Genomic DNA, 17,424 nt, shown 5'->3' with positions numbered 1-17,424 from the left:
TTGAATATAATAAAATTTGCGATACATAAATTGGTTTTCTATGAACTCTTCTTTGGTGCAAATAATAATCGCCTTATTTTCGAGTGATCTATGTATGTATGTACATATGTTCGGCCAGGAAATATTGCATCGATAAAATTGATTTTATCCTGTCGGCAAGTGCGCGGACAGGATCCGCGTAATTTGTGCAAAATGCACTGGATGCAGTTGCAATTGACCGGCTCGTTAATGCAGCAGGTGTGCATCTGCAGGAGATGCGGGTCGCGCATGCCACACATCTTGCATTCCATCTGAACGTCCGATGCACTTTTGGGTATTCTTTTTACAGACTAGCGATTTCCATAATCGACCGCTCAAAATTCCACGACAGTGAATCTGATTCACACTAAGAATTACATACTTTTATTTTTGATTGAAAGTGTATGCAGCATTTTCTAGAATTCAAATAAACATCCACAACCATTCTATTCGATATATAAATCTCGTCAATTCTGAATTATATAAAAGGAAGACACTGATATGTCGAATCGGTCACATAAAAATGTTTCGAACAATCGATACGAGCCCCGATATCAGATCGATCCCTTTCAGACGTGATGTCCCGCCGATGGTATACATACAGGTTTTAGTATACGCATACATACACATTTGAAGCAGAATTCTATCAAGGTGCTTATACCGTTAGACCGTAACGGTATCGCGTGTCCAGATCGCGTTGCTCTTATTGGGACACCGGCCACTGCGACAACAATGCTGCATCGGCTGCCGCTCGCAAAAAGGCTGCATCTCCTTCACCAGGGACGGCATTGGGAATTTTCAAATGGACGAAACGAGTCTTGTGTCGCTTTTCAAGGTCGACTCGTTCCATGCCTACTTTTTCAACCAATTCCTATTCGTCTGGGATGACATTCTCTCCTATTTCTCTTTCGTATGCGCCGAATTCTGAACATTTTCATATGGTAAAATTTCACATTCATTGCGACTCTTTCATTTCGAATATTTCAAGGTCGAAATGTATTTCCAGATATATTTTTAAGCATTTTTTCATTACAAAATACGCAATAAAGTTGTATATATACGTATGTACATAGATACATACGTACAGTACTAGAGCGTAATAATACCAATACTCGTTCGACTCGTACACCCTTATACTTCGACCGTATAAATCGCTTTTTGATAGCAATTTTAATACGAGTTCGATGTTGTAATTTCACAAAATACACCCCTGGGCACTTCGTTTGCTCCATTGGCACAACATAAACCGACCCGAAATAATGTCTCTTGTCAAAGCGATTTTTTTCGCTTTCGCATCCAAAGGGCAGGTGTACCTTTAAAATACGGCGATGCGAATAAAAACATTTTTCGATTTATATAATTTCGAAATCTTATACGAAAATCGTTCGCCCACATATCTGCATAATACATGTGTATCGAAAATCGTGCTTGTTTTAATATTTAAATTGGGATACGCCTCAATGCAGACGATCTTATTTTTACTCTGACCTTTCGTTCGCTTTCGAATGATTCATATGCGCATATCGATAATGTTTTACAAACACCCACAGCCATTAAATGATTCAAGAAATGAATTAATTTTATAAGCTTTTATTTGCAGAATTCAACTAAACCTTAAGTTAGCAAATATTGTATAATGTTTTTAGGATCTACATATGCATATGTGTATACTTATTATGTACCTATCTATTTTTTACATAAATTTATATCATGACAGGAATTACCAAAAGGTGACAAATTTATTTATTAAAATTGTATCATAGTGAAATTGCAGAGTAGTTCCAAGTCCTCACTGTGGCTTAGCAAAAAAAAAGAATACAATGAGAAGAAAATATAACATATTAAAAATAATTGCATAAATTATCAAAATCAAATACAATAATAGAACACGATACGATCTCAAATTAAACAATCCTTCAACTAGATAGCATATTTTGGATTAAACAAATGCAATTAAACAGAAATTAGACTGAGGAGCTTGATGCCCCGGGCAACAGGTGACGAAACCATCAAATTGGTACGTGCTCCTGGAGAGAAGAATAAATTGCGGTATCTAATATATCTGAATTGACTGGGAACATTTAAGCTCAATTCTGCAAGAATTTGAGGATTACTCAACAAACCAACCAATAATTTATAAAAATGTTTCAAAAAATATATCTACTCTACGTCGTGACTCGAGGGAATTATAACTTAGTGCTCCTAGCAGGTAATCACTAGGATAGAACTAAAGATAGCGACTGTAAACTATCATGTACATATATAGGTACATATATCTGAGACACCTCCTCTGTACTCTCTCGGTTTTTCAAACAGTGGACCCTATCACTTGAGCTCCATATATTTAGAAGAAAACTCAAGAATACTTCGTACTAGCGGATCGTATAGGATGTGGAGTAGTAATTCACTCTGGAAAAGTTTACTTGCACGCAGTATGAAACCCAACACTTTTTGTGTATGAAACCCAACATGTGGTTAGATTATTTCTTGTACAACAATTAAGTACTAACAATTTAAAACTTTACATTATATGCAGGGCCGTAGAGAGAAAATCTGGGCCCAGGTGCAAATTTTAAAATCCGATTTGAAATAAAAAAATTTAAATAAAAATTAAACATGTAACATAAAAAAACCTTAAAATATCAACTTATATTATTTATGGAAAAGCAGATACCTAAAAAAAACCCTATGAGTATTAAGGTCAAATAATGCTTTCATACTTTTGCTAAAAATATACATATTATTTGCGGGGTCCCCGGGCCCGTTTCGAAAGCCAGACCTGGGCTATTTGCATACCCCTTTCCCCCCGTCTCGCCGGCCCTGATTATATGTAATATCACAGAGAAATCTATTGAAAAACTTTGATATACTACAAATTTATGTAATAAAAGTATGTAGGTAGCGTGTTTATTAGAATTAACATATTGGATATTCTAAAAACCCGAATTTATGAAAAACTGTGAAAAACAATTCAGCTAAATAAATCGGAAAATGCTTGCAAGGGACGGTTGATCTGTGTTTTAATAACCACCAAGTAGCGTATTTGGCCGAGACTTAAACCCACGGACTTTCTACTAGTAAACAATAGCTCATCCAGTGCGCTACGCTGTGGCTCAATATGAATAGATACATTCGATATACAAAAAATAATAATAGGATCCTTCAAAGGCATTTATATTTCAGCAAGCTATTTAACTACCGTCAAGTTAAGGACATGTTTCCGACCAGGTCACATTCCAAAACATCAACTCGCGTTGTTAGAATGTACATATAATATGCATAGTATTGTTGGGTATGCGGGGGCGCTAATTACGCCTCCACCACTCAATTATCAGTATTAATTACATGCATATTACTTATATGTATGTATGTATACACTTAATCCTCATTATGGTATAATTCCAGCACTTCGTTTAAGTGATCTTGATCGAATCGATTGTTTGCAGGCAGATTTGGAAAGGGAATATCTAACCCCACTCCGAAGTGGAGTATCTACGCCTTTTTCCGCCTCGAATAACCGATATTGGGGCTTGGGAAATCACCGTAATATGGCGCAATTAAGGGCTAATTCCCGGCGCGCTAATGCCCAATAATTACAAGTGGGGCGCGTGACGCCGCTCCTCTAATTCCAACGGCAAATTGGCTCCAATTGCCTGTCCTTGAACTGTTGGACAAAGCCGTACTAGTCCTAAGTGGAGACCAAACAAGCCGACGACAATTGAGCTAAAAGACTACAGTAAATACTTAGTAATTAGTGCGGTGAAAATGCGGGCTCTTCTAGACCGGTCAACTGTCATAATAAGTCGTGCAATCAATTGACTCTTATTTTATTTGTGAGGTATTTTTTTTAGTGGTTATCAGCAGCCCTTTGTTTGGACGTACATGTTTATATGCCTACATAGTCTTTCGTTTTAAATTTAATTTTCGTTTTTGGTCAATTTTTTGTACTAAATCGAATATATATGTAGGTATAATTTCGAAAAAGACTTTTGTATAAATGAATATTCAAATAAATTTAAATAAAATAAAACTATTCAAATAAATTTAATAAAATGTTTATTATCAGATTGGCCATCTTTAAGCAGTTTATATTATAGTACATAAAATACTGAGCGAACCCTGGTAAAACCAGTAGTACATATTCTATAAGAAGAAAATTGCTAAACTTGCTAATTTATACGATTGCAATAGTTATACTATAACTATCGCAATATATAAAATAGCTATAATACACCAAATCAATAAGAAATAGTTGATTCATTGAATCTTATCGACAGAGAAAGATGCAGTTCCGCCTTTAGCGACCGGAAACTACGACTGCAAATGCACTGAACAGATCTTACTGTGTTCTCGGGTCATTTTTTCTTTGAAGTGCGAGCATTTATGTACATACATACATACATATTATATATGCTAATGTTCCTTTTGAACTGTTTGAACCTTTTGAACTGCTGTGGCTGCACTTATATGTACTGTTAATATGTTATTTCCTCCTTTCTGATTTATGACGCCAAAGACCGTTCTAACAAATAATAACGTGTGTTGTTCATAGAAATCATTGAAATTATTTTATTTTAATAATATCATATTATAAAACACTAGCGCTGTTCCAGTTTTTTAACGGGTGGTTTCGGAAAAATAATTGATACATGCAATGAAATAAAGTTATATGTACTAGTAATAACACACAACAACAATTGTCGGAATTGGAACTGAAATAGAAATCTGGAATCGAAACCGGGAATAGGAACCGATAATCGGAATTGAAATAAGAACCGGGAACCAGAACAGAATCGGGATCGGGAATCGGAACTAAAATTGGAACCGGTCAAAGTCAATTGAATTGGGAACCGGAATTGGAATTGAAATCGGGAACCGGAACTGAAATAGGAATCGGGAATCGGAATTAGTAATTGGAACCGAAATCAGAACCGGTCAAAGTTAATTTAATTTGGAACTGAAATCGAATCGGAAAATAAATCTGATTCAGGAACCTGAACTGAAGTAGAATTTAGAATCGGAATTGGGAATCGAAACTGAAAATGGAACCGGTCAGCGGCAATTGATTTTGGAACCGGGATAGTAATCGGGAACCGCAACTGAAATAGGAATCGGGAATCGAAATCGCAATCAGAACTGGAAATCGAAGCTGAAATTGGAATTTCAGTTCTTACTTTAATAAAAAACGTTCTTAATTTAATCTACTTATTAGTTCTCGAATATTGGAAATTTTTAAACGTTTGAGAGATATTATTTCGAGTCCTTAGAAAATGGATGAAAACAATACCTAAAAGACTCAAAATTAACATTGACTCATTTTCACTCGGAATTTAAAAGTACATTTTTTAAAAATACATACATTTGAACATACATAAATATATAATCGAATTCTATATCTCACTTTAGGTGTGCATCCCCGTCTCAATGTTAAGCTTCAAGCTGCAACGTCAACCGTTAATTCCGTCAAATTGCTTGCAATTATCCCTGTGCGAGTGCATTCTGAAAGCGAGCATTCCATGCATGCATTTGCAATCGAGAGAATTTCATTCGGCCCTTTTGATTCAGCAGAGTCGGAATTTCATAATTCGAAACGCATTGAATCGCTTACATTAGTACCTAGAGACTGAGAGGAAATGAGCAATTATATAAAACACCACAATGCACTGTTGCGGTAAAATGCAACAGATCACACGATTAACCCAACTTAACCCTTTGAATGCCGCCCTTTGTATGTAACTAACTTAGATAAGTCGCGGGTTATACTATTAGTCAAACAATTACTCAAGTTTCACAAAGCACTTCGACAAAATTAAACCTTGTGTTTATAGTACAGAACAGATAAAAATTTTTACGAAGCATTTCTTATTGATCTGCCTGTACTGTGGTATATATAAAATCTAACTATTTATATATGCAAGTTTATTAAACACATGTAGACTTTTTGTTGTACAAATTTCCAAATCTTTTTCACCATTTATTTACGAACCAATTTTCGTGATCTGTATTATTTAATTTATATATGTAAAAATACAAATAAAAAAAAACAATTTCAGCACGGAAAACTTTCGAACGGTGATGCATCGAATCGGGGTGTTAAAAGTGTTAAGCAGTTTAACTCGGTTAAGCCGTTTCGCTGCACTTGCAAGCAATTGCACCTAATGAGCGCACATACTTCTCACTGAATGGATCTTCTTCAGCTACAAAATCTCTCGCTCGAACTGCATTAAAGTTATACAAAAACTTTAGCGAGTGCAGTCTTCTCACAACTGTTCGGTGCTCAACCGGAGAAGCTTGCCAGTATACATATATCCAATATAAATATTATGTGAAATATAAATTCAGATGATAAGCAAATTGGCAATTTCGCGGATGACAAATTCGAAAGCAGTGGAGTATATGGCTCTGGGGCGAATAAAATTGAAATAAGGAGATTGCACGTCGTGAATTTCGGCAATTTCCAATTGAATCTTTCATGAAATGTACATACATTTAATAGTAAATTGAATAAATGTATCATTTCTATTTACTCGCTTCATATGTAAACACATCGAGTCGATTTTGCTTTGTCCTTGATATTATTCGAGGCTTTTCTTCATAAATACAACATTGTGATTTTGAACTTATGAATATATTTATATGTACAAATGTACCTACTTAATATAATTATATATGTATAATATATATTACGGTCCAAGTGTTCACTGCGGCTCGTTTATAAACATACTAGTTTGTTCATACACGAACTATTTAGTTTGAATGCTAACGGTCAAAATCTATCTTCAAATAGACTCACCAGGTATTGCATGAAACTATAGCTGTCAAAACCGTTGAAAAGTCGAAACGCCAACTAGTTAAATTATATAATATAGAGTGAAAAAAGAAAAAGTTATAGGCATTTAAACAATTAAAATCTGATATAGTGAAATGGCAGCGAAAAGGGATATAAAGTAAGAAGAGGCTAAAACGAAAAATCTGGACGAACAGTCTGAACGATCACGAATAAATATGACGGAGTATTTTCAAACTTGTCTATTTCGATTATTTTTTACCATCGTAATGGCGGACGTCATTTCCACTTATATTGATGACCAAACCGAACAAAATGGCAAAGTTTGAAAACGATCGGATAAGAACCCAAAATTCATCACACGACCAAATCGTTTCTGAAGTAAGAAGTGGTTTGTAAAAAGGGAAATCTTTTGGAAAGCACATAACAACGTTGATATCATTCCCGTTTCAGCTAATATTAAAAATATAGCAACCCAGAGTAAGCATATAGTATATGTATGTACTTAAATTAAGAGGAAATACTTAAACTTATAGTCTGTGCATCTAAAAACTGGTGTCCATTCAAAAGCGCTCGTTACAAAACCGCCCCGACATAATCGCGAGGCATCAAAATCACGGGAGATAAAACGTGAGAGACAAAACCGTGCCAGAATATGTATATGAAAAAATTAAAATATTAATTTCGATGAAGATTATTTTAAGTTTACCGAACAAACTTGTCCGCTTGTCAATTTGATCTTTTGTGAACAAACTAATATGTTCATGAACAAACCAGAGTGAACACTTGGACTGTAATATACACATATGTAGATGAAAGATATTTAAGTTGAGAAAAAGCTTTTTTTATACTTTGAATTTTTCACATCAAAACTCTTTCCATTTTCATGCAATTTAGGCGTAATTTCTTGATAAAGTGATTTTTCAACTACTCATTGCCTAATGGATTTATGTATATCTCCATTATATTTCCATTCATCGTTTCATTATTGAAACGATGACTGGAAGGATGATTTGGTGGGTAGAAATTATAATTTTTTTTATGAATTTGAATTTTTTTTTATCCAAATGTTATTAATACACCAAAAATAATATTATTCAACCATAAAATAAGAAAACTTATAAGTTCAGAGTAGGATCAAAGTAATGATGATGTGGATTTACCCACACCTCAATTTTCGTTGGAAAACAAGTTTAATTAATTTTCTGATAACATCGTACATACATATGTACATGTGCCGGGTAGCAAAAAAGTGGAAAAACTCTAACTTTTGAACCTACATATTTCAACCACACAATATTTACAAAGACTGGTTGGTGTAATTTCATTAAAAACTTATCCCACTTTGAAAATGACTCATATATTTACTTTGAAAAGAACAATAGAAATAATTCAACGGTTATAATACATTTACATTCAGTTATTTACATCCGATAATTGCTCCATTTTTTTTTTCGGTAATTTATTATACCGTTTATTCACCCCCCGTCGCTGTCACGTATGGCTAATAATTCGGCAGTTTTTGACCATTTATCTCATATCCGATTTATACGCGAGTGTGTGTGTCCGCGCTTATAAGCAAACGGAAGTTATAGGGATCGTTCCCTAATTCAATACACCGTGGGTAAATATTGTGTGGGCGTGTTTGTGGGTCTGGGCACGTTCCCTATTCTTTACGGGGGCTGTGTGGTTCCCCACTATCTCCCAATAATAAATAACCGTGTGTTTATTTTATAAATAGTGCAGTCGCACTCCATAACCTCATATCGAACATTTGACTCCAGACGCTACAGGGCGAACAAACTTCGTATGGTGCAATAAATATATGTATCCACATATTAAGTATATGTATATTAGATTTAGGTACCCAGTAGTTCAGGTTCTGTATATTGGGGGCAGCCTATCTTATGAAAACGCACGAAAATTTTATAATACATTAATATTTAAAAAATTTCTTCTAATATAATATACATATATGTGTGATTAAATTAGTGTTTATTTTATAACATAAACATGTACATGTATACATATTTTTTGATTTCTTAAATGCTTTTTATTATTACGAAATTATGTTCACAATACATCTTATATATATTTTAATAGCTACTGATCCACTGATCATTTTCTATTTTACAATTTAATTTAATTTGGTTAGTAATCATAGTATTATATTATTCTAATGTTAATCTACAGCATAATAGGAAATAGAGCTCAAAAACCTATTTACAATCCTAATGTATACATATGTAGCAGACGTACATAGCTAGGGTATTTTGTGCCCAAGGACAAACAGGCTTCTAGCCCCCTCCCCCTCCATTCATTATTTATCTATTTTTTATTCACAATTTTTTAATGCATACATTAAGTAAGTGAGTAAATAAGCAATAAATATAAATTCAAATCAAAATAAAAGAAGGATATTGTCATTTTTATAAATCGGTAAGGCGAGTGGCACCTCGCCTCTCCTTGTAGTGCCGTCTGTATTTTAAATAAACATTAATTGTAAAATTTCAGATAATAGTAATCAACATTAAAAAAAAACTCTGATTATATTAACCGCATTTTGGCGCCCCTATCAATCTTGCGCCCGGGGTCATCTATCCCTCCCCCCTCCCCAACGCTACGACCCTTGTAGGTGATAACATTATAAAATAATATTGAAACAAAAATATTCAAAAACATCATATGGAACGGGGAGATGAAAAGAGATTTGCTAATTAGAACGAAAATTGTTATAAATAAATAAAAATAAATGTCTAATTGAAGGCAAGTAGTAGTAATTTGGACAGGAATTTAATGAAGAGCAGGATCTGTGTGGGAGTTAGAGTACTATTTAAGATGATTAAATATTAAACCAACATCCAATAATAATAATTTGAATGGATAACAGATTTTGCAAGTTTAATGTTTTAGGTTAAAAAAAAATTGTTCACGCTTTTGATAAAAGAAATGAGAATAAGAAGGAAATCTGTAAAAGCGTCCCATTAAGTCAAACGATATGGAAATGCTTATGCTGCAAACATGTATGCATATTATCGTAAGATTTAGTTTTTTAACCTAGAAGAATGCATATATAAATGATTAGGTTGGCACGCTTGAGTAGACTAAATGATGGTGTTGGTAACATGTAATGTGACGGGTAGTTCATTGCGGCTCTCTGAGTAGTAAACAATGTTTTAAACCGCCCGACGAGTCTCATTTTACTCTTTCGCTTGTCTCTTGACAACAAGATCCTACAGTAGAATGGTCTTATTTTCGTTGAAAATTCTTAAGGTATAATTTTCTAATGAAAGTCTCATAATCTTTCATCAAAACTATTTCACCTTTTTATGGTTAGCTAATGGTCTTTTTTTTTACTTATTTGCCTGTTATACATACATCTCTTAAATAGAAAATAGACTACAAGACTTTCCACCAAATGCCTTTTTCAAAAATTTTCGGCAATGTAAGTTATATTTAAATGTGTTGTACAAACTTTATATTTAAATGTACAAACATTACGTACATATGTATGCATAGATATATTTTTGAACTAGGATAAATTTATACTCGAGTCGAATGCGTCACAATGCCGAAATATTCGCAGATGGTAAGGACGAGACCCTCGACCATCATGCTCGGCAAAGTTCTGGGTCGCAGGAAAAAGCCTCAATTAGACGCCGGAAGACTGGACGGAATTAACCAGAATTAAGGGTTCGCTCGATCCACACAATGCTGGCTTCAGAATCGGCAATTGTCCACGGCAGGTACTCCGGATCTCCTCCCGTTATCCCTCTATTGTCATTCCCGGGATACGAACGCGAAGAATCGGTTCATTAGTATTCGGCGAGACGTGCCCGGGGTCTCGGAGACCCCCGACGGAAACGGTTACGCATCGGCTTCCCGTCACGGGAATATTTCGGGAATTATTACGACTTTTACCAGCACGGAGCGGTTATTGCAAAGTTTCCGATTTAAGAGCGAATCGTATCGAAGTGATCGATGAACCATTATAATTGCACACTAAAACTTCCTAGATAACTAATTTTGATGTGGTAAGTCTGAATCTGTCTCCATGAAGCTCTCGTTCGCGTGAAGCTTGAACTCAAACTGGATTATCCGAGCTCAGATTCGCTTAAAACTGCAAAGTGAACATCGAATGGCGATCATTAATCGAGGCAACCACAAAATCCAGACTGCAAACAATCGGCTTTAATTGTGCAGACAAAGTTCGCAGACACTAAGAGATACCCTTTTAGGGTTGAATTTCCCATTAATAGAGTAATACAAGAGCAAATTTGCTAGCATAAATTCAATATTTACATTCAGCAATATAATAGGACAATTTTTTTGAGATATTTCTCTAATTAGTGCTCAATAGCTTCCTCCCAAAATTGGAAGCAATTCATAGATCTGAAATGAAATCTCGAATTATTTGAAAATCCAGTGTAAAAATGGGTAATGCAGTGTTTGAGAACCACTATCAGATCACAATGCTCAGTCATAAGCAAAGATCGACATTGTGACGATGCTTTCGGCACAAAGAATTATTCACTTTTGTCAATTAACCACCTATTGTCGACCATGCTTTTTGCTCTTTTGCTTTGTTTCTAATGTAATAGTCTATTATTATTCGACGAGAACCCAGCCTACTCCGAAGACTAGTCATAAGAAGCTTAATTTTAATATGTTTTTGGTTCTCAACTTAAATCATCATCATCATCAATACTTACAGCTATTCACGATCCACTGCTGGTTGAAGGGCTTTCCAACACGCTTTCATTCGTCTCTATTTTGCGCAACTTTTATCCATCTCACCCCACACATTTTTCTAATTCCATCCACCCATCTGCCTTACAGCCTTCTTTTCACCCTTTTAATTCTCTACCATACCGAGGTACCATACCGGCACTTCTTTTGTTCATTCTTTTAACTACTTTACCCGCCCACTACCATTTCAATTTCTCCACTCTCTTCGCTATATCGACTACCCTTGTCATACTTCTCACTCAGGTATTCCGTTTCCCATCTCTCCTCGTTATGCCGAGCATACAGCGTTCCACACTTCTTAGAGTGCATTGGAATTTGTATACCATTTTGGCGTTCAATGTCCAAGTTTCATATCCATGCGTCATCACTGGCAAAACACATTGATCGAAGATCTTTTTCTTCAGACAAAATGGCATTTTTCATTCAAAAACTACGCTCATTCGAAAAAATACAGTCCATCCTTATTTCCTAACATCCTAATTTCAAACGTTTCTTTATTTCCACTTATTTGCTATTTGACATGTCTATCATTTGCTCTAAATATATTAATCCTAATTTTGCTGATTGAAATGTCAGATCCCTTTAAAATGACCCATGTATATAATATGCTCTTAGATCCCTTAGGGACCTACCGTTTGAAATAGTCTTTTATATTCAATTCACTTTCATTTATTGCAAAATATCAACCCCAAAATATTACAGAATATATCCCTATTATTCGGGAGCATTTGTGAAAGTCCCCTTCCCCTTTAAATTTCTGCACCATCTTCTCGCTCACTATACCGCTTAATTTCGCGCGGTTATTTGATATAGTCCTGCGAGCAAACACTTTGATAAATGTCTAGCAGCAGGTATGGAAGGAGAACCTTGCGGGTCCACGGGGAAGCAGACGGGTTGGGGAGGCCAAAATAAAATATATAAAAAAAAATATACAAGACAAGTGGGAGAAGGGGGAGAATCAGGGTAGGAAGCGATGATAAACGAGGCGTCAAGAAGCGATAATGTGTCCGCCTTCTGTTACACTTTCGGAACACTAGTGGGGTGCCTGGTACTCACATACCCACACACGTTCCAGATATTCTATATTACATATATTTATTTTATCGCGATATATTTCAGTGTGAGTGAGAACACGTGGATTGGAGAATATGTAGTTTATTAATTGAAAATATTATAAGAAAATTTTATAATTATTTTTGAGCTCTAAATACATTTATTATACATATCGATATTAGTGTCATATGACAATAAATATTCGATCAATGTGTCTTGCCATTGATGAAGTGTGGATGCAAAACACTGGACACCAGAATACTGCATAAGATCCAGTGTATTCAAAGTATGGAACTTTGTGTGCTTGGCATAACGAGGATATATAGAAAACGGAATACGTGGGTGAGAAATATGACAAAAATAGTTAATATAATGGTGAAAGTCATCATCGTCATCACCATCCACTGCTAAATCAAGGCCTCTCCAAATACGCTTCCACTCGTCTGTATTTTTCGCAACTCTCATCCATCTCATCCCCCACATTTTTTTTAATTTTGCCTACCCATTTTCCCTGCGGTCTTCCTTTTACCCTTGTGCATTCTCTCATGTACCATTCTAGCACTTTTTTTGTCCACCTTTCGGCCATTCTTCTAGCCACGTGGCCCACCCCATTGCCATTTCAATCTCTTCACTCTATCCACTATATCCACTGCCTTTGTCGTAATTCTCACCCACGTATTCCGTTTTCTATGTTTCCTCGCTGTGCCAAGCATACATCGTTCCATACTTCTTTGAGTGCATTGAACTTTGAATGGTGAGATTAAAGAGATTGAAATGGTAATAGCTGGGTCACAGAGCTATAAAAACAGACGATGGGTGGACGAAAGAAGTGCTCGAATGGTATCCGAGAAAATATAAAAAGATGCAAAGAAGGCCACGGGGAAGATGGGTGGATGAAATCTGAAAAATGTGTGAAATGAGATGCCTAAAACGGAGACAAATTGAAGCGTGTTGATCCAGCATTGGATGGCGCATGGCTGTAAATGATGATGATGACAATGTAAATGAACTCATTTTCTCATAGATAAATTATTAATTGCTTATTTTAATATTTATTGATTAATATGATTGCCTATTGGAAATATTTATAGAGAGGTTATAAACTACATATACATACATATACATATACAAACATATACATTGATCTGTAGGGTAGGGAAAGATTGACGAATGACAATATGACATTTACTCTGTCAACCTCATAAATCCACTATTATTCACATTTTTTATGCTAGCAAGCTACGTATTCCAAATTCATCTCAGTGTAATACTTATGAATCATCATACTTAGTTATTGCAACGACTTCGAGATACTTGTAATGTCACTTTGACTCAATTTAAAAATAAAATCAGGTCGACAAAGGTAATACAAAGTTAAAAGGATTTTATTCAACCATTTATAGGTTTTTGAGCTCTTTTTCCTATTATGCTGTACATTAACATTAGAATAATATAATACTATGATTACTAACGAAATTAAATTAAAATTGTAAAATAGAAAATGATAAGTAGATCAGTAGCTATTAATATAGATATAAGATGTATTGTGAACATAATTTAGTAATAATAAAAAGCATTTAAAAATCAAATTCACCCATAAAAAATATAATTTTGGATATACAAGATAGTACAAATTAAGTATGTATTTGAATGAAAGAAACGATTACAATAAAAAAAAGGATTTCTTTTGTTTAATTAAAAAAAATCAATTATTTATAATCGAGTCTCAAATGTGTAAGTTATTTAAATCAACCATTCCAAAACTAACCACAGAAAAATCTGAGTATTCTACCTATAGTAGTGATACTTAAAATCAATTAGTAATACTTATCAAGTAATATAAATCTTAAATATCACGTTACGAAGCGTGTACTGAACGATTTTCGCTCGTTATTCGCAATCACGGCGCGCGTTTCCGGTTGCGCAATTTTCCTGTTTGCCACCGAAGCAACTGCTTTAATCGCCAATTATAGTGATCGTTTGTAGCGCTCTTTATTTATTTTATTTTTTTCTTTCACGTCCGCCTGTCAATGGGGGATGTTCCCGAGGCCCCCGGTACAAGATTGATGGGCAGGACGTCAGCCTCCCAAGATACTTACTACCCGCTCCCGGAATGCCGGCTCTCGGGGCTGGTCCGTGATTTACGCAGGTTTTCGAGTCAATCGAGAACACTCGCCGACAATCTGTACCGGACGTCCATCTTTCCTTTCGCACGTTTCAGACGTTCTAATTCTAGTTTGTGCATTATTCACAGGTGTCGGTGATGTCCAAGATGATCCCGTCGCCGGATTGGTTCATCGGGATCGACAGCTTCGATCTGTGCGTCAACGGCAACTGGCTCGACAGCATCACCATTGAGGTAACAAACCACTTAGCATGTTCAAATTACCTACATATACCCAGTTGTATCATATAATTTTCTTGAAATTTTACCTCCAGGTAAGAAATGTTCTATATTGTTTATTTATTTATTTATTTAAAGTTTGGACCGTTGTAGCATTACAGGAATTCCTAATGCGCCACAATGGTCAAAAATATAACAGAAAAGACAAGAAACAAAATAATAAATTAGACATAACAAAAACAAAACATATATATACACAAACAACTAAAAATAATAATTATTATTATTATATATCGTTTATCGTCTTGAATTCATTCTATGTTTACAAGGTTTTTGTATTTCGTAATATTCTTTCTCGATTATGATTTTCAAGTTATGAATTCCATAAGTCCTCACCAGATAGAGTTTCAAAATTTGTCATCCGGACTGACCGAAACCGATCACGACAAGCAAATAATACACCACCACCACGTCGATCTACTCTATCGCGACGATGCAGCCTCCAGGAAGAATCAAAAAGTTCAGCATCAAAAAATGATGAAGTCAACCATGTTTCCGTTAGTGCTACCATATCATCACAAATATGTAGTAGAAACGGCTGAATTAACGCAGCCAGCTTTGTCCTGAGACCTCGTGCATTTTGGTAATAAATTACCAATTTTCGGTCTCCCGGTTTGGCGCGTGACTTTCTTTGAGACAAGAAATGGCAGTTTTGATTGAGCCAACGGAGGTTGAGCCAATGGAGACGAAACGGAAGAGGAAGCAGAAGAAGAAGCCAACACAGTCACAACAGAATCACGACTATCAGGACCATTTGAGCAGGCAGATGTAGGAGAAGAGGCAAACATCGATTAAGTGTATGAATAAAGGAACAAATTTAGTTGTGTGCTCCGGTCTACAAACTTGCAATGTCTCGAGACTCGTTTTCTCAACTTTTAGTCTGCTTAAACAGGAGTTTGTATATTGTACATAAACAAAAATGTTTTTATTGTATATATGCATCCATTATATTTAATATACGAGACATATTGTGATCATTTATAGATTTTTAAGCTATTTTATCGTGGGAACATGAGAGAGAGAGAGAGAGAGTATCCACTGTCTAAGTGCGTTCGTGGGTTAACAATAGAGACCCCGGATTAGGCTAACGGTACTAACGGAACAAAGGATACGCTGGAGTTCTCACAGCTTGGGCGAATGCGTGTGTAAACAATAGACTCGCCAGGGTAGACCTCTAAGTGCCTAGACAATATACCATACATATTGTCACGTTCTAAAGGTAGTTTAAAACTTGTATAGGATGATGACGATTCAGTCAATCATCCCAATCTATATTTCTCTTTATTTATTAAAAAACGTTACACTTTATTATTATCAATAGTATTGTAACGTGGGAACGTAATAGGGAGTATCCACTGTCTAAGTGCATTCGTGAGTAAAAAATAGAGACCCCGGATTAGGCTAATGGGACTCAGTAAGTGCCTGAACTAAGGATACGCTGAAGTTCTCACAGACCTGGGCGAGTGTGTGAGTTAATAATAGTCTCGCCAGGGTAGACCTATAAGTGTGTAGACAATACACACAATAATGGATCGGGGAAGCTATGCTGTGCAACTTTTCCTTTATAAGTAAGTACACACGGTAGATCAGATTATTCTGGAGGGAGCGGTGGTTGAATTAATCGTTGAATTAATTCTGTGACGCGATTTTGGTCTTAAATTTTGATCCTGAACCCACCCCTACGCAACACTATTAACACACTTGTAAAATATTTTTATAAAAAAAAAGTTTTTTAATCATCTCTTATTATATTTTTTAATATTTAATGTTAATTATATTTAATTTAATAATAATTATATTTGTAATGATTATATTGTGAAATAAGTATTTCACTATGTCAAAAATTTTCGTATATGTGTGTTGTATGTATATATACAAACTCGACAGCGAAATACACCGAAAAAGTTGAGAAAACGATTCTCAAATTTAGATATGATTTCGAGAGGGTGAGCATATGAGATACACTAATGTTACTCAAAAGAATTTAGAATAAGTCTAAAAATTCATTAAGCAAAATTAGATGGATAAATTTATAGATAGATTCATACAAGTACGTACATACATACATATATAGCTTAAAATAAGGAATTTCATATAGCTTATGCTAAACAGGCAGTCGAATATTCTACTTATATGGTTCTATTTACTTACTTACTTACACTTAGTGGTTTCTAGAATTGGTTCAGCAAGTATTTTGTATATTTGTGTATAACAATTAACACATAGAAAATGTGTACATAGAACCTCTGCTGGGACTAATTCACGTGTTGTAAGATTTTCATCTGTCTCTTTGGTCATAAACTAGAGATCATTAAAATATACCTACATACATACATACATACATACATACATATGTATAAAGATTTAACCTTTAGTTTTGTCATGAAATTGTGAAGATTTTGTAGAGTAGCAA

At 35.0% G+C, this 17,424-nt stretch overlaps 1 protein-coding gene across 1 annotated transcript in view; it reads left to right on the top strand.

Moving 5' to 3' along the window:
• mspo (M-spondin) overlaps nucleotides 1-17,424 on the top strand; it is a 195,445-nt gene that overhangs the window by 164,819 nt on the left and 13,202 nt on the right. Inside the window, exon 3 of the mRNA XM_077438360.1 lies at nucleotides 14,862-14,966. Coding sequence (XP_077294486.1) covers nucleotides 14,862-14,966 — 105 coding nt within the window. The remainder of the gene's footprint in view (nucleotides 1-14,861; nucleotides 14,967-17,424) is intronic.

Source organism: Arctopsyche grandis, chromosome 9 (assembly GCF_051622035.1).
Source record: "Arctopsyche grandis isolate Sample6627 chromosome 9, ASM5162203v2, whole genome shotgun sequence".
Lineage (NCBI taxonomy): Eukaryota > Metazoa > Arthropoda > Insecta > Trichoptera > Hydropsychidae > Arctopsyche > Arctopsyche grandis.
The sequence above is the reverse complement of the archived record's forward strand: the minus strand, read 5'-3'. Positions and strand labels throughout refer to the sequence as shown.